At 40.5% G+C, this 19,423-nt stretch overlaps 1 protein-coding gene across 2 annotated transcripts in view; it reads right to left on the bottom strand.

Moving 5' to 3' along the window:
* Positions 1 to 9,084, bottom strand: part of atp10a (ATPase phospholipid transporting 10A) — a 44,285-nt gene extending 35,201 nt beyond the window's left edge. Inside the window, exons 1-3 of one of the 2 annotated variants that reach the window (XM_031309448.2) lie at positions 8,313 to 9,084; positions 3,086 to 3,290; positions 2,282 to 2,367 (exon numbers count right to left, since the gene is read on the bottom strand). In XM_031309448.2, the coding sequence (XP_031165308.1) occupies positions 2,282 to 2,367; positions 3,086 to 3,290; positions 8,313 to 8,737 (716 nt within the window). In that variant the 5' untranslated portion in view covers positions 8,738 to 9,084. The remainder of the gene's footprint in view (positions 1 to 2,281; positions 2,368 to 3,085; positions 3,291 to 8,312) is intronic. The other variant, XM_031309447.2, reaches the window with a different exon arrangement.
* Between the last annotated feature and the right edge of the window lie 10,339 nt (positions 9,085 to 19,423).

The raw sequence follows: 19,423 nt of genomic DNA, 5'->3' as shown, positions 1-19,423 counted from the left end.
AGCCAGAAGCCGGTTAGCTTAGCATAGAGACTGAAAACAGAGGGAAACCACTAGCTCTGTAAGAAGGTAACTGATTAACACGTTTTACCTCATTGGTTTGAATTAAAGCGTAAAATGTGACGTGGTGTGTGGTGTTATGGGGGGTTTTGTCCTGAATTATTTCTTGGCTGGGCGCAGTGACTTTGTGGAGTCCTGTTGTCACCATGAAGTTGCCTGGCATCCATTCGGAGACTTCACATAATTGACAAAGTGAAAACGTTTTATGTCAACATGAAAACTTTTAAATGCAACAATCACATTAAAAGACAGTCACATTACACTGCATGGATAACCCAATTTCCACTGCGTTACTGTAGATGTATTAGTGCCAACTCATGCCAAGTGGCATCCAAGTTTTGGAAGGGAAACTCCCGCATTTTAGTTTTGCATTGTGTTGACTCACAAGAGACAGATAAAACTAGTATTACCGCCTCGCGGTTGTAAGCCTCCACCAACCACTCAAGTTGCAGTTTACATCCATGTCTGTCCAGACTCACATAATATACATAACATAACATACGTGTATGAAAATGTTGTCAAAATTAGCATATGATTCTTGAGTTATGGCCCAAAATGTGTCAGTGTAATCAGTTCATCCTAGAGTCCAAATGGACGTTTGTTCAAAATTGGAAGAAATTTCCTCAAGGCATCCTGAGATAACGCATTCATAAGTATGGGATGGACGGATGGACGAAAGGACGACACGAAAACATTACGCCTGGCCACGGCTATCGCTGGCACAAAGGCAGAAAAAGGTTAAAACCAAAGCAGCAGATGCTGAGATATCCTGACTTTTGTAGTAGTATGGGTCAAGCTCGAAAACCACCAGATCCTACATTTCGCATAAAGCAACTCAATAGCATCTTTGATTAGTCCCACCTTGCATAGTAAATGCCCATGTCTTAATTCCCACACCTCCCGTTTGTAACCTTGTCTTCAGTTTTACATTTTTTGTCTCCAAGACCAAGCCAAGAAAACCCGGATAACTAGGGCTGCGTATCGTTAAAAACATTTCGATACCAATACCGTGACTTCGATACCGGTTCCTAAACAATACATTTTTCGATAGCAACTTAATAAAATAAAAAAGTAACTACAACATTAAGGCTACTATGTTAGCCCTGTCTCTGTGTAACATACAGTTTTTCCTGCGTGTCTCTACGACGTGTAACGTTAGACAGCCAATCCCAAGCATTATTTGATCTTAGTAGAAGCATGCTGCGTGCTTATTGGCTCACTGACGCTGATTAGATTTACTCCTTAGGGATTGAAATTGGGTACTGAATGACGAGGCATTTTTCGATACTTTATAGGCAATTCGTTCGGTGCCTAAAAAAGTATTGAATTCGGTACCCAGCCCTACTGATAACATCGTCAGGCTTGTTTTCAGACATGACGAAGCTCCACAGACGAGATTAACAACTACAGGCTGAGTAGTACTCCTCTTGGCAAGTAAACTGATACTGAAGTGTAACATCAAAGCTAGTTGACCAGTATGAAACACTACATGTGGATGAACAGATGTCACTAGTCACATACTGGTTAGTACAATAGCCACAAAGCTATACAGCAATTAGCTTAAATGTGCATAATAAAAGGAAAGGGACAAAGTACCACAACAGGATGGGCTGAATCAAGCTTTTCCTCCTTTCCCATCTCCGTCAATATCTCCACTACATCTTGAGAAAAACATATCCTCGAGCATTTCTACTGCAAACACACACAAAAGGAAGTAAGGTGTAACACAGGAACTCAGCTGAGAGAAGGGGGGCAAGTTGTTGTTGCTTAATACGCAAGCTGGGCTAGCTCTCACAGAGGTCTAGCAACTACAGCTTCAGTAATCCAGTTGCAAAGAGCAGCTGATTCTTCCGTTTATTCTGAGTAAACACATACATCTTCAAATGTGCATGGTCAAACGGGCAAAACCCTGCAACCACATCCCAGGAAAGCAAAATGTCATCTTGACTTGGAAAAACTGTTCAAGTCATAATTATAAGTTGGAAACTCCTGGCCTGTCAACAAACCACAGTTTCACATTATTTCCATTTTGGAGCTAAACATCACTCAAAATGTCACTGCATCATTTTACAGTGAGATGAAAAACTTGAAACCTTGAATGTGAGTTGACAAACAAAGCTGAACATCGTCGGTTTAAAACAGTGGTTTTAAAAAGTTGCAGCCACATGATGGGCAGCCATCAGTCCCACCGTGTACAGAGCTGACTAAACAAGAGAATACTCACATGTAGCCTCGGAATCTGTTCAGGTCGTTGTTGGGCTTTTCACATTCAATTATGCCGTTGTACTTTAGGGGGTCAAAATCACAATCCTGCAAACAGACAACAAACCGATTATTCAGGCCAGGGCTGGAGTCCATATGGAGCGACACCTATAGTGTATTTTAACATTTAACATTTTCATTTGATCTGAGGTGCAGTCAATGAGAGATGCTTGTTTTTCATTGCTTCATGTTTCATATTTGTATTTGATAAATTATTGCATGATTTGTTAATTATCAACATTACCAGTATTACCATTCTACTACCTATGAGAAATTATTTTTACCAGAAGTAGAAAAAACATTTAGCTTTGGTAAAGAGAGCACACACAACTTCAAAAATAATCATCAGCGTCAGTGAGTCACTAAGCATGCAGCATGCTTCTACCTAGATCTAATGTCTGTGATTGGCTGTTTAACATTAGACGTCGTAGAGACAGGCAGGACAAACTCTACGTTACACAGGCGGACGGGGGTCACGTAGTCGGAGCTGAAAATAAATAAAAAGATTTGTGCCATAATGTGTAATGTTGTCATTTATTTTTGTTTAATAAAATTGGTATCAAAAGAAGTATCGTTTAGGAACCAGTATCTAAGTCACGGTATTGGTACTGGTATCGAACATATTTTTTACCGATACCCAGCCCTAGTGATATCAGTAAATATTGTATTGTTGTCCTAATATAATATTGTATCGTCATAAAATGTGAGATTTACCGCCCTAATCAGGACAAGATGGAGCGAAAACGTTAAGGAGCGGCCGCCTCACCAGGTCAAAGAAGCTGCGGACGACCTGCCTCTGCTTGAGGTTGGTCTCTCCGTCCAGTGTGGCGGTCTCGATGTGGCACAGGCGGTCGGGGTCACTGGAGCTCAGCAGCAGAACGTCGGCGGGGAGGATCTCGTTACATCGCAGCCTGATGAAGTCTCCCACCCGCACCTCCTTCCAGTACCTCTCCACATACCGTCTCTCCGCTCTGCCAGAACAATGAGAGGACAAAACGGCTGGGAGAAGCTGCAGGGTGAAAGATGTGGAGCTATTGTTTTTATAATTGGTGCTTCTATAAACAGAAACTGCAGCTCGACTTCCATAAATCGGTACGGGACTGAAAATATGTTACGCATGAAAGAGGACCGCCTGTTTGTTGACATCCAATTTCCTCATCAACTTCCTCTTCAATACGTCCATCAAAAGACAAAAATGTCCAAAATGTAGTTTAGCAGGGACATAGCACTGTATCTCCATTGCATTACATAGCGATTTAGGATGTAGGTAGATGGGATGAGACTTTTCAGGAGGTTAATCAAACTAAGGAGGAACAAATTCCACTTTGTAGGACATGACATCGTCCTTGTCACAACAACACTGTTTCAAAAGAAATCAACACAATCAAACAATCAATGAGTTTGCAGTGTCACGCTGGGAAACTGTAAATGATTGAGGAACTATTAATGTGCAAAATCATCCATAAATGGGTAAAACTTCACTAATGGTAACCAGGGTTCATTTCTGAACAATGTGATATTTCTGGTTGCAAATATGCTAAATAATGCATCTAGCCAAGCTACAAACAACAGTCAGGAAGTGAAAGGAAAAAACACTCATAATGTTACTTATTCATAACAACCCATACCCCACCCCCCCTTTGACATTAATGACTCATATCCAAGTACATCAAACGTTCTTGAATTCTGTCACTGAAATGCACGTGGTGTCAGCATGAAAATCAGACTATACCCATTAGAGTTTAGATTCTGGCCCGAGCCCGAGCCCGACCCGAGCCCGACCGGACCTCGGATCGGACTCGGGCCGTTATTTTCCGCCACATCCTCGGGCTGGGCCGGGCCCGGGCCGGACCCTTGATCAAGTAATTTTTTTTTTTTTTTATCCATTACCTTATTATCCTATTTGGGTGGGGAGATAGCTATGCCATAATCAGAAATATTATAAATATACATATATAGGCTATATAAAAGTAACAAATGTGTACAAAAGTTAGGCTGCAGTTACTAAATGCAGCACGTGTCATGCGCGGAGTCTCCTCCTCTCACACGCATCACACCGGGAGCTTGAAGATGTAAAGAAAAAAAGAAAAACAGGAGAATTAACTTTGAGCGAGTGTGGAGGAAAGTCGGAGGTATGGAAGCAGTTTAAACAAGTCGTGGGCAGTGACAACAATATGTTGTTCATCATTGTCTCTTTTTTTTACGTTTCTTCATTCAGATCCACTTGCGATCCGTTCCATTCTAAACTAACAGCAGTTTACAGCTTCGTCCTTGTTGTATTATTCTAAACAGATTTCTGCAGTTCAAACAACTCTGAATTGTAGTTGAGAACGTCAGTTATAACGGCCCACGTGTTGAAAAATTGTCGGGTTTAAATCGGGCTCGGGCTCATAATTACAGTTAATGTGTCGGGCCGGGCCGGGCTCGGACGCAACGTGCTCGGGCTCGGGCAGGTTTGGGCTTGATTTTTTGGGCCGATCTAAGCTCTAATACCCATGCACTTTATATTCGACTGGACAGACACAGGGTGAACAGAATCTAAAAGGACAATGACAAACTGAAAACTTATGTTAGTCATATTTTCTGCAAAGATGAATCAATCGAAATTAATCATCAACTATTTTGATAATCGATTAATCGGTTTGAGTTGTTTCTTATAACAAAAAAAAGTCAAAGTTCTCTTAAAGCTTCTTAAATGTGAACATGTTCTAGTTTCTTCTCTCCTCTGTGACAGAAAACTGAATATCTTTGAGTTGTGGACAAAACAAGACATCTTGGTTTGGCTTTGAAAAACACTGATTGACATTTTTCACCATTTTATAATCGACAGATTAATCCACTATGAAAATAATCGTTGGTTGCAGCCCTCTTATTCCTATTTTTTGTATTGCCTGAAAACTCATCAATAGCCTGAGGCGAGATGGAATAGACTCAGGCCACAGTTAGAGCACAGAATTGTTCAATAAGTGACCCAGTTTTGTAAAGTTTGCTATTGCAGTAAAAGTTATGTCAGTGCAGTGTGCGAGGTATACTAACTGATGTACTAATGCTGGCTGATCAGTCAACTAGTTCCCTGAAGTGGTTCATTAAATAAATGACTTTATGCTCAGTAAAATACACTTATTTTGAGACTGGGTTTAGTCAAAATTTCCAAGCAGTGTAGATCTACAAATAAGCAGGAAATCGATCTGCAACTACAAAACCACCAGACACTCCCCTGCTCCAGCTTCTCAAACTGAAGGATTTTGCTGCGTTTCTTTGTCATATCTGATAGTAAAATTAATATCTTTTGGGTTTTGGGCTTTTGGTCACATAACAAAAGCAATTTGAAAACATCAATGAATGAATGATCAATTCATTGAGAAAATAACCTGCAGATGAATCGATAATGATAATTGTTAGTTGTAGCTCTGTTAAGTTTCTACTTTTCGGCTAAGCACAACACATGCTGTCTGGAGAAAGGAACAAAAACACTTCTATAAGACAGAGAGATATTGAGGGTTGCCACAAATAATCATCAACAACTAAAACACATTTCAAAACATGTTAGCAAACATGAAGATGTCGCCACATGGGTGAACTTACATTTTAAATGCGTGATTCTAATGAGCATGTGGTTTTTGTTATCTTTGACTTCACATCTTATTAATTGTACATACTGCACTGTAACCATAACATACCAAGATGTATATCTATGAATACTATGCCTGTTGGAAATACCCCTGAGCGCTCTTCTTACTGGTGATCTTTGTTTAAAAAAGGTCACAGCTACTGCTAACCCTTTCAACTTAAAGCAACAGTCCGGAATAGAGGATACATTCTGTGTTTTTCTATATTACATTAAAACCCACCAGAGATATTCTCGGAAACAAACACAGAAAGTGGAACGAGGACAGTCTGTCAGATGGAAATTGATTGAATCTGCGGTCTACTGGCCGTCCTTCAATGCTGCTTAAATGTGAAATTTATCTTCCATTCTGTGTGCATGACTCCAAAATAACTAGAGTAAATAGAGCAGAGAAAATATGGCCCACGCACTTCACTAATTAATTCTCCAGTTACAGAAGAATGTATCAGCTTAGATAGACAACAGCAAGTTAAGTTACAGAGACGTTTCTGGACAGCACCAGCTGATGTTGTTAGCACTCTAAAGCAAATTAAGAGCAAACCATTTACATTCCAGAAAACTCAGTTTATTGGTGCAAACTCGTGATTTGACTGGGCATGTCTGCATCTTTGTAATCCGTATCTAGGAGGATTCCTTGGAAGAAAATAATTCATTAAAAAAGGGAGGAGACATTTACCAGCACATGGTTGTTTTCTACTGACAGACTTTGTAAATATTTGCCATTTTAGATAAAAATTGAAAATCTCATTAGGGCTGCAACTAATGATTATTTTCATTGTCAATTATTTCTCGATTAGTCTATTTCCACGACCTTCCACTTCAGGGATAGCTCCGTTGCCGCCGGAAATTTTGCCGTATATCCTTCATTTAGGCCGGATGTCCGTCCCCTTCCTCTTTCTTTGTGTTGGCGTTCTAACCTCTGGTGGATTTGTGAGGACTATGGTTAACTGCTCCTCAGATCTCTGCAGGGTAAATCCAGACAGCTAGCTGGACTATCTGTCCAATCTGAGCTTTCTGTTGCACGACTAAAACTACTTTTGAACGTCCACATGTTCCACCAAAACAAGTTCCTTCCTGAGACTATTTAGCAGAGGCACCGTGGCTCTGTCCAGCACTTAGCGTCGCCCAAGACGATTGTGATTGGTTTAAAGAAATGCCAATAAACCAGAGCATGTTTTTCTCCCCTCCCAGAATACTGTGTGGACTAGTCAGACCCTCCTCCGCAGCGCTGTGGAGGAAGGTCTGGCGATGCGAGACTATTTCTCGATTAATCCAATAGTTGGTCTATAAAATTTCAGAAAATGGTGAAAAATGTTGATCAGTGTTTCCCAAAGCCCAAGATAAACATCCTCAGATGTCTTGTTTTGTCCACATCTCAAAGATATTCAGTTTACTGTCCCAGAGGAGAGAAGACACTAAGAAATGTTCACATTTAACAAGCTGACATCAGAGAACTTTTTGACTAAAAAAAATGAATTGATTATCAAAACGGTTGGCGATTCATTTAACAGTTTAACAACATGCATTAGGCAAACCATTCACACATAGTTCATTACCTGCAGATAGAACTCCTCCAGAGAAAGAAAGCAATCGGTAGTTTAAGCAACTGTGTATTTTACCTTGAGAAGAATAAAATGACAGTGCCATGTAGGTTTAGTCAAGTCAGCGGTTGCTAGGTTGAGAAAGGGGATGTTTTGCACTCTAACGCCACAGCACAAGAAAATTCAATTATGTCCAACCTTGACAGAGCTGCTTTGGGTCAAGACTTAGCTAAAACTGTGGAGCCACTAAACACAGAGCCTTTTGATTACCATGAATTATGCTCTGTACATGGACGACAGTGCTGCTTTTCATTAGCAAAATACACTCACGCAGGCTCGGGGGTATAGTTAGTAGTAGAGAAAGCTTGGGAGAGAAACAGGTTGTCAGGTAACATGCTGTCTCATAATTAATAATAATGGCAGCACTAAGGCAACATCTGTATAATCAGAAACACTTTTTTCACACCTCTCTGACAGATAGGTGGGCAGCAAACTGGAGTTTTTCTGGACTTTTGGATTCCACATGTGATATATATTCCTTATGTGTTAAGCCAGGTTTCACTCTTAGGCCAGAAATGTTATTTTTTCCCCATCCTGGACCCACACAAATGATGAATATGTGACTGAGAGTCTGACATCTGGGTTCAAGCAGGCCAGTTTGCATCATATGGCAAGAGAGTGAAGAACATGTGAGCAATCTGCCTTCCACAGCTGATGTGAATGTGTGTAAGATGCATTGGGGGAGGACAGTTTGTACTAAACACACAAGGTTTCAGCAACAGCTGGACACTGCTGGCTGCTGCTAGTATTTAGGCCCCGCTTACCTGCTGTAGACCAGACAATCCATGTGATTGATTTCTTGATCCGACCTGTGTCTTCTGTAGTCCTCCCATAAGTCTTTGATGGCAGTGACAGACAAAATGAAAACTACAGGAGCCAGAGCAAGTTCTGGCTGAAAGGCATTGACAACTGGAACGAAATTCAGCAAAGCGATGAAAACAAAGTAAACATTGGCAAATCTATGGAACTGTTCAAAAAGATTCTTTGGCAGGAAAGACAGCACAGTGTATTTGGTCGTCTTAATCTTGTTGTTTGCATAATTTCGGTTTGGGTTTTCCTCCCCTTTGGCGTTGTCATACAGTATGTTTGCGTGGACTGTCCTGGTTTTGTTCTCTTTTGGTTTCTTCTTTCTTTGCCTTTTGACTTTGGAAGCTTTGGCCATCCCGGGGTCTTCGCCCTCCCGCGCCATAGCCAGTCCCTGCTTGAAACTTTCCCACAGTGTGGTTTTCGTGTCCTCTCATACAAAATAACACAAAGTGCTAGCTATGTTATCATTCTTTTACCGTGTGAAGAAAGTTGTCGTCAGTCTTTTCGTTTATTCACACAAACAGCTCCTTTTCATCCATGTCGACTCCTCTTTTCGCGAGTCAGAGAAAAACTTTTGCTTGTTTGGCTTCTCCTTTTTTCCCCCAATTGCTGGGAAGGATGCTGAGGTAGTAGGGAGGGATAACTTCGGCTTCCCACAGCTCACCGGTTGATTTCTAAATCATGTGGATAGGCCTCCGCTACTGGTTGCGTGCTGATGTTGTGTGTGTATATCCGCGCATGCGCGCAGGCTGAGCAAAAACAGGACGCTCGTCAGCGGTCAGGGGTCGCACTCTTGTGGAAATCTGAAGCGCAGGCCCCTCCCCGATCCAACCTGGCTTTTTTGTGTCTCCAAGTGCCACGCGGTATTATTGGAGTTTACACGGGCTCACAGGAAGCAGCCAAATACAGCAAGTATAACAAGGGTGTAAGTTTGTACAAGTAAAACAGTTTGATGAGAGAGAAAAAAATAACTAATAAAAAGGGTAATTCATTTTTGTATTTGTGTTGCCTAGACATCTGTGATGGAGAATCTCTAATTTAGAATTAGAAAAGTATTACTATCCTATATATTAATAATATTAACAATAATAATAATGTAAGAAAGATAGGAAAATAAATCCATTACGATAATACAATTCTATAAAAAATAGAAAATGAAATAACAAAATACATTAAATAAATTAATTTGCTCAATAAAAACAATAGTGTGTTATATTTCCTTACTTTAGATGAATGTTATGTTCACTATACTGCAGGACCCCCGATAGAGCCAGTCCTATACTGCGCTGTGATTGGCCAGCTTGCGTCTTCGGGGTAAGCGAAGGGTCAGTTGACAATTGATTATTCTTTTTGCTAGCCCACTAGCATCATTTTGACTAACTAAGAGCTAAACAACTTCTAAACACAAAATGCATCTCTTTTGCTGATTCTGTGAGCGTCCTCAGACTCATTAATCAATAAAACCTGAAATAACCACCTTCAACAAAGAGACAAAGTTAGCACCTAAGTTAGCTGGTGAAGAAAGTCAAGCTACAAGGCAGTTTCCTTGTAGCTTGCTAAAGACACACATTTCACTAAAGAGCTACAAGAAGAAAAGGTGAGTATTGGACTAACATCCATCAGGTTGCCAGAAGCATAACTCCAAATGAATGCTAATGTTGCTCCGTGTCTGCTACATGTGAAAGTAGCCAACTGTTTGTTAACAATTAAATCTGTGGTACGTGGTGGCTGTGTATCTGTCAGTTTGTTTTGTTTGTTTGGATGTTTTTCCGCCACCTAGCGGCCAAAAATTGATGACTGCACCTTTAAGTCACAGAGGCTCTCTCTGACGTAGACTACGATACCACAATCCACATCTGTATTTGATTCTTTATCCTGCTGTCTTTTTGACACGCTATTATGTACTTTTGTATAAAAAAAATCACGCCACCTTTTACACCATTTTACAAATTCATTCAAGCATGACAATGTGGTGATCACCATATTATTTACAACTTTAGCCCTCTAAAAGTAAAATAGTGCTGTTCTTTCTTTCCAACAGTCAGCAACTATTATTATAAAGTATACAATATAATAGTCTGCCATTTCTCTAATGATATAGTGTAATATGTATATTAAACAATCATCAAGTAGCGTATATATATATATATATAATATAAACATAATTATGATATAAATATTAAACAGACACCATGCTGTGCCTTTTTTAGATTCTACCACTAGGAGTCACCAAAGTCAGAACATCCTCAGGGGCTTTAAAGTTTATTGCATGGACTTAAAAGGCACTAATTTGAGACAATGACCCATTGAACCCTTACAAATAAATTCCCAGCAAAACTGGGCGTACACGATAATTCTGTGGGAAGACATTCCAAAATGAAATCGTTGACCAGTGAGCCCTGTGTTACACTGAATGAACATATGACTCAAAGCTCTGAAGTTGTAGTACCTCCAGAGACTGACCGGCCACTTAGCCAGCAGGTTCCCCAGAGGAGATTAATCAAAGGCCTATCCTAGGCCAGTCTACAGCAATTTGCCACAGGGGCATCCAGCTGTTGAGCTAAAAACTAATGACTGATTGTAGGTACACTGTGGCATCTTGGCTTGGAGAACAATTCAATTTCCCCATGATGAATGACTAAAGTAAGGTGGATCTGAGACAACAGGCCGACTCTGGCCTCAAAAAGCCAGCTATTGCACTAAGCAAATAATAACAACAAAACTAAATCAGCTTTCAACTGAAAATAAAATCATCCCATACCTTTGTTCCTTTTTGGAAAATAAGGCTTTGTGTATCATAGGGTCAAACATAACAGAATCTACTTACTGTACATGTAGTCATTATCTGGTCTTACAATAGTGGCAGCCGGGAAAAAAAGATTTTTTATAAGAAGTTTTGGCTCTGGTTTCTACCACAAAATGCAAATTAAGGGTGTTTTATTTTCTTTCTTTTCTCTGCACATACCCTTTTATTGTGTAACAAGACGCAGCTTTATTATATGAATATTAAAAACTCTCTTTGCGTCTCCATGACGACAGGAGATGAAGTGATGAGATGCTGACACTCTTCCATTGCAGTTTTAATAGTCACTCTCCGCCTGTGTTCACTTTGATTTCATCCTGGTGTCCTTCACTGTAACATAAAAATGACATGCGCTCTCCCAGAGTGAACTGACATGCTGCCCTTGGAGAGAAACTCACAGCTCATGGTAGTACTGTATATCATGGATCATGCTTCATTCATTTACTCGCCGTTTTATGGAGGAAATACAGTGAGGCAAAGCTGAGCAGGAAAGACATACTTGCAGTCAAGGGTGTAACTTTGGTTTGAGAAGTGTGTGTGTGTGTGTGTGTGTGTGTGTGTGTGTGTGTGTGTGTGTGTGTGTGTGTGTGGGGGGGGGGGGGGCAGAAAACAGGGGGTCTGGGGGTCCTCTGTCAGAAAAATATTTTGTATTTGAATCCCATTTCCTGCATTTTCTACATAAGTTTAGGGAGTATGGTGATACAAAATCCAGAAAATAATAAAGTTGATCATAATAATACATTCTTCCAGAAAGAACAGTACTAAACTATGTATAAGAAAAAGATGTCTTACTTTCTTTATTGTTTAAAATAGGGGCCGATCACCGAGACTTACAAATATAATAAAATCAAACGAATTTGAACGTGGGGGGGGGGGGTCGGGGGACTCAAACTGGATTTTGAAAAGTTGTAGTACCTCCAGAGACTGACCGGCCACTTAGCCAGCAGGTTCCCCAGAGGAGATTAATCAAAGGCCTATCCTAGGCCAGTCTACAGCAATTTGCCACAGGGGCATCCAGCTGTTGAGCTAAAAACTAATGACTGATTGTAGGTACACTGTGGCATCTTGGCTTGGAGAACAATTCAATTTCCCCATTGACTTAGTATATTACAAGTTTTACATTATTCATGCCTTTGTGCAAACACATCTGTCATATACAGAATATTTATACATAACACAATCTCAGAGGTAAAAATTATCAAATAAATGATTATATGCTTTCAACACAAGACTGTGTACAGTCTTATTAAAACAAACCAGCCAAAAGGGGACGAATTACTTAGGTCCTTAAGTAGTATTTGACCTTTGTAGCAGGTTGAGGTGGAACTAGTTTTAACTATACTTTATATAAAGTTTGGTAGTTTGGTGGTTCCTAGTCTATATCCATAACATTCCACTTTCATTTCGGTCCGATGTCCGTCCCCTTCCTCTTTCTCTGTGTTGACGTTCTAACCTCTGATGGATTTGTGAGGACTATGGTTAACTGCTCCTCAGATCTCTGCAGGGTAAATCCAGACAGCTAGCTAGACTATCTGTCCAATCTGAGTTTTCTGTTGCACGACTAAAACTACTTTTGAACGTACACATGTTCCACCAAAACAAGTTCCTTCCTGAGACTATTTAGCAGAGACACCATGGCTCCGTCCGAGCTTAGCCCCGCCCAAGACGATTGTAATTGGTCTAAAGAAATGCCAATAAACCAGAGCACGTTATTCTCCCATCCCGGAATGCTGTGTGGACTAGCCAGACCTTCCTCCGCAGCGCTGTGGAGGAAGGTCTGGCAATATGGGACTAAGTGGTTCCCAACCAAGGGTCAGGCCCCTTCCAAAGGGTCACAAGATAAATCTGAGGCGTCTTGAGATAATTTTTCACTCTTTTCTGATGTTTTATAGACCAAAAGATTATTAATTGAGAAAACAACTAGCCTTAGAAATTTGTAAAAAACTTTTATTTTCCAATATGAAAATAATAATGAGTTTTACCTCATTGGGCCTCGAAAAGTTATTGAAATGAAACCATCTGAGAATCTTGGAGGGGAAATGTCTTTTTGGTGAATATGCTTTCAGCTCACAGACAATTGAATTGTGACAAGAAACCTCGGGCAGACGGTGCTTTTTTTTGAGGGTTCAATAGCCAAATTGGGAACCACTGGTTTCATATATAGCATTGTATTGTATTTTATTATCATACATAAAATCATAATCAAAAAAGTAACTAGTAAGTTAGTATAGTAAAAAGTACAATGTTTCCCTCTGAAATTAGTGGAGTGGAGTTTATAGGATAAAATGGCAATACCCAAGTAAAGTACAAATTGAACAAAATTAAGTACTGTACTGTACTTGAGTACATTTACTTTACCTCTTATTAACAGTACTGTACAGTAGCCTCAGGTGATAGGTCAGATTGAGGAAAATAAACCTCGCTCATGAACTAAAAACTCCCAATAACACTAAAACCCACAACAAGAAATACACTGAGCAGTTTGGAGGTTAACAGAGACACAGCTGCAGTTCATCCAGACGCAGACAGCAAGCAACCTGAAGAGGGCATGATACTCCAGTCAGTACACACTTGGTGCTTCACTTCTCCCAATCTATGTGTGTGTGTGTGTGTGTGTGTGTGTGTGTGTGTGTGTGTGTGTGTGTGTGTGTGTGTGTGAGTGTGTCTGTGTGTGTGTGTGTGTGTGTGTGTGTGTGTGTGTGTGTGTGTGTGTGTGTGTGTGTGTGTGTGTGAGTGTGTGTGTGTGGGTGTGTGTGTGTGTGGGTGCAGAGAAGGGAATTTTGTAAATGAGCATAGTGTAAGTGTTATATGACAAATGACACATCTTCCATCATAGCTCTTTCTTTATTTTTTGCTGTCACTCCCAAATTGTGTTGTATCAAACATCAATAAACTCAGTTAGAAGTCTATCTGATGGCCACATTGTGAATGTGAACTACAGAGTGAAGAACATTCAGATCACACATGCGAACAGGCTCAGTTAACAGTTTTTCACTCATTGAACATTTAACCTTGACATGTTAAGAGGGTTTTGGACATGAATTGTCTGACTGGAAGGCCTATGAAATCAGACAATGTCTATAATGAGAATAGCACACTCCTGTTGCCTAGAGACACTGCGATGTTTGGCACTTCACTTTGTCTGCAGTGATCTGTAGGTGTTAAGAAACCACGGGGAAGCCATGAATGTAAATGAAAAGAATGATATCAGCTCCAACTTCTCATGTGAAACAACTCTTTTATTTACCATCTGCTGTCCTATTTGGTTACAGAACTCATCCCACTTTCTCAAAAAATTGAAGCAAATATGCAAACAAAATCTCCAATGTTAGTAGAATATTCATTTATATTCAGTGTTTACGTGTCATTTACATGTCAGTGTCTAAAAATATAAAGTTCAGTGTTGCCAGCTATCCAAACCAGGTCAAGTTAGACTAATGATGGTCTGGATCAACGGAAGTACATTTCCAGGATAATTGCCTGACATCCCTTCCGCTCTCTGTGTGTTGCCATTCTCAAACACTGTTTGCTTTCAGGAAACAACGACAAACTTCGAGCTAGCAAGCTATTCACTAAAAAAAGTTTTGAAGAAAATTGGGATGGTGCAACAAGGCAGGCCTGCTTGGTTCTTTCAGGGAATGATTGTAAAGATTTACAAAGAGTATGTTTACGACATTTACTCTCTAACCGTAACGTTGTGGGACTGATTGGTGGGATTGCAATGAATAAAGTACACACAGCGATACACTGGTAAGAGCCAATGAGGTTTAACCATGATCAGCTAATTTAAATAGCTCACCTTCCTGTATTGTGTGAACAGGTAACTTCATTTAATATTATATGTGGTGTTTTCTTTTGCAGGGTGCAAATGTTCGATCAAAACAAGTTCCTTCCCGAGACTATTGTACAGAGCCACCGTCGCTGACGAGTTTTTTTGTCCTATCCCAGAATGTATGTGTGGTGTAGCCAGACCTTACGCCACGAAGGTCTGACTGAGCATCCGTCTCACTGACCGTAGATCACCCTCTTTTCATAATGAATCCATGGAATGGATATTACTTTTTCACACAGATAAGCAATAACTGCCTAGCCCACTAATTTCCAGGTAAGCCAGGAGTAAACCTGCTGATTCTGTTGAAGCTGCAGATCAATCTGTTGGAATGATGTAGAGTGGCTCGAGGTCCTTGTAACAAAGGTGATCAGTTACTGCAGATGGCATCTATAACTCAGGAAAAATTACACTTGTGCTGCAGAAACAGCAGATGGATGATCAAAATCCCTCACGTGTTAAACTTCCTTGTGCAGTGTTGATGCATTGTAGTGTAGGTGCAAATGCATGCTGGCTAATGCATTGTGTAAATTCTGTTAAAACATTTTACAATCTGCATCATACTCTACGCACATTATGGTTTATATCAACAGTAAGTGTAATATGCAGAAGCACATTTCCAATTGTTCATTTCATTCAACAGTGTAGTCATTCAGGGAAGATACATAGTTGCATATAGTCTTAAATGAAACAGAAACTGCACACACATTCTGATGCATTTCTTTCAACTGAAAGGCTAATTTTGCTATTTTTCAACCCAATTTCCCTATGCATTTGTGTCTAAGTGAACAAAAATCTTTGAAATTGGTCCAGTCTTAAGTGAGAACACTGTAAATAGTCTGCAAGGCGCAGTGTATGGGCCAGAGTTGTTAGGATCCTTTTGTAGCTGTAGTACAACTAACGCTAGCCTTCTTTCCAAATCCTCAACACGTATAGAAATTAAAGCAAGCTTTAAAGACCTTTTATTGTCTGTGAAAGTACAAAAATGAGCTCATACTATGGCTTTCATATAGATCAGTCCAGCTGCAGCAGAAAATCTTGGTACCCACCCACACCTTCTTCAGATGCCACTATCACAAACCTACTCCAGCTATGTCACCTAATTGCTCTGGGAAATAGGAGAAGATTGTTTGGAAATTAGTGTTCATAAAGACTCTCAGGCAGTGGCGGAAAAGCCTTAACAGCATGACAGCATGACATTAACTTTAATAAAGTCAGAGACGTTGTCTGAGTTTTTCTGGACGTTAAGGCTGCAGTGCCATGCTTTTATTAGCAAATGTAGCAGCATTAAGTGAAAGCCTGTGTACAAAGAATGTGGGGTCTTATTGGTGTTTAATGAGAAAGCTCATTTAACGAACATTTCTCCTGAGAGTTCATGAAGTGGATTCTGGTCTGATTAATAAAAGAGACATGCTGCAATTTTGATGTAGATGAGTTTAAAATGAGTGTCTCCCTTAGCCCGCGACTGAGGATCCTAATATTAAATTCTGCATCCAGTCCAGTGTGGTCTGATGTGACACAAACAGGCTGGGGAGTAGAGCTGAGAACTGCAGTAACAATTTGTTAAGATAAAATTTAACAAAATCACTTTGATACCTATTGGAGGAGACAGGCTAAGTTTTGTTTGAACATACTAAAGAAAGTTTAATGAATGGCAAGGTTGACACAGTATAGACTGAGGAAATAAACATGACACACTGTTACCTCAATACTTCAAGTTAGTGAAATCACTGATTACAATAAAACAGAAGCTAAAAGAAAGGAAGAAGCTCTTAATTAATCCCTTAATTTTTACACTCTGTTGTTGTTACACACATTACTCACATAGGCCCGAAATACACACACATGCTAAAACAGGACCTACACATGCATTAGGGTAGGGTTGCCACATAGTTGGCGCTCCAAGCAGGTGGGGGTTTGATGCCTTGCTCAAGGGCACTCAAGGGAACCTGCACCTCTCCAGCTACCAGTCCCTAAGCCAACTTTATGGATAGTTTTTGTTTTAGCCATGCTAGCTGCAGGGTGTCAGTGTTGCTCAGTTGGTCCACCACTTTGATGAAATATTTCATGGTCCCCAGAGGATGAAGCCTACTAACTGTGGTGATCCCAGGCCCCCAGAACAAGTGCCCGGCTTTGGGCACAAAAAGACTTTTCCCCATATACTTACATGCCGAAAGAGATGTCTGTATATGTAAATGTAAATGGCCATTTTTTTTATCTAATCTTAACGACTACTCAAAACGCTTTTACACAGTACAGGCACCAGGCACCATTCACCATTCGTACACTGTGGCCGAGGCTGCCGTACAAGGTGTCACCTGCTCATCAGAAAAACATTCACACGGGGCTCCACCTTGATCACTGTGTCCAGTTCTTATAATACATCCATGGGTGATCTTCTTACTCTTCTTTATACCCTTTAGCAGGTTAACATTTTTTGTTGTTTTTTAGTTTCTTGATATGATGATGATTGTGATTGTAGATCACATTAGAAAAAGTGCCCTCTAGGGTGCTCTTCAAATGGAGAAAACAGGATGCAGTGCCATATAGGCTGCCCTTCATTAAAAAACCTTCCACGTGCATGCAGCTGGTGCTTTTTTCATTTATTCCATACCCTTTTAACACCCGCAGCTAAGATGCTGAACATGGTACAAAAATATACCTGTTAAACATCAGCATGTTAGCAATGTCATTGGGAGCATGTTAGCATGTTAATGTTATACCTCAAAGCACCGCCATGCCTAAGTACAGCCTCACAACGCCACTAGCATGGCTGTGGAGTAGGTCTTGTTTTCACAAAAACCTTTACTGGTTAATTATTCACAGCGCTCTGGTTTTGTTATTACTGTTGATCCATAGCACTCGAACAAACAACAGTCACTCTCTGCTGTGCGTGCACAATCTGGTTATCAAAGGATTTAGCTGACTGCCTCTTGAATGTATAATGCATTCAGAAGTTCACTGTGCAGAGGCCCAAATAAATCAAAGTAATTAACTCAATAATTGATTTGATACATTTCCTCACAAAATGGAGACATTTTTGCTAAATCTGCAGATATGTGCAGCTGGTGGGGCCCCGGGAAATCACACAGAGAGAGATCTTGCATAAACAATGGGCAAAGTGTGCCAGAGAGTAAGACACTTTTAATTACAAGACTGTGCAATTTACAGCCACAATATGACCCTTTAATTGATGATTGAGTGGTGGATACATGCCAGTCAGATGTGAAAATTAAAGCAGAGAATGGACGACCCTTCCTGTCAAGCAGATAATGATCATTCTCAAATGGGATTTTCTTAAAATGAGCCTCATCTTCTCATTATTAATGGAAGATCTACACAGCCCTGAGTTGAGTGAGGAAGAACGTTAAGAGAGAGTTGGGGGTGGGGTCTGACAGTTTTACTGAATTTCTTTCCCCTTAATGGTGCTTACACACCAACCAGACAGCCAACCGTTGGCAGAAAAGGCAGTTGGACTGATAAGTCGGGTCCCCAAGGTCCAAAAAAATGCCTCAAAACACACTGAGGCGACGCCGACTTCAGTGTATGCTCTGCGCGTAATACGTCTCCATAGCAGCAGGCGGCGCTTCTCTGTATTGTTTCCCAGAAAATGAAAACCGGCAGCTGATAGGACGAACGCGTGGGTCTTTTTTCTCCGGAAATTCACAGCCAGACTGTCATGGCGACTCGTTCAGAATACGATCTCATATTGTACTAAAATAGTTCACTGAAACGTGTTTCTGAAAACATTTTAAGAGAGAAATAGGCCGTGCAGTTGCTGAATCTGTCTTCATTTCAGATCGACAAAGGTCAGTTTAAAAGATTTTCGTCAGATTTTGAGAGGCTCATCCACTCGCCATTTCCGACTGCCCTGTCTCCGACTGAGCATGTCAGGTCGGCCAAAATGAAGGCCGACAGCTCCTCCAACGGACGAAACCGAACAGACTCGAGTCACTGACCTCGCCAGACTGTCCGACGGCCGATAATTGGCTCTGTGTGTCAGCGCCTTAACACATCATGACATTTATAGGTTTATGGCTGACTAACAACTCACATCCACATGGCGTGAGTTGTCAGTCAGCAATATACCTTCTGTATGAACAAGACAAGAGTCTACAGCCACACTAGCAGCTCCCTGAGCTAAATGCTAACATGCTAGCAAGCTTATAGGTTCACAGTAACAATACTAAGATGCTGATGTTTAACAAGTATATTGTTTACCGCATTCAGTATCTTAATTCTTAATTGTGTGTTAGCAAGCTAGTATTAGCTAATTAGCACTAAACACAAAATACAATGTAGGGTGATGGGAATGTCATTAGTTTTGCAGGTATTTCGTCATGAACCCAAGGATTTGAAACATTTCAATTTTGACCTGATGATGGTGCTAGATAAACCAAAGTCATTATACTTCATCCCGAGGAAAACATAAACAT

Source organism: Sander lucioperca, chromosome 11 (assembly GCF_008315115.2).
Source record: "Sander lucioperca isolate FBNREF2018 chromosome 11, SLUC_FBN_1.2, whole genome shotgun sequence".
In the NCBI taxonomy this organism is placed as follows: Eukaryota; Metazoa; Chordata; class Actinopteri; order Perciformes; family Percidae; genus Sander; species Sander lucioperca.
Note: the sequence above shows the minus strand (reverse complement) of the source record. Positions and strands in the feature narration are given on the sequence as shown.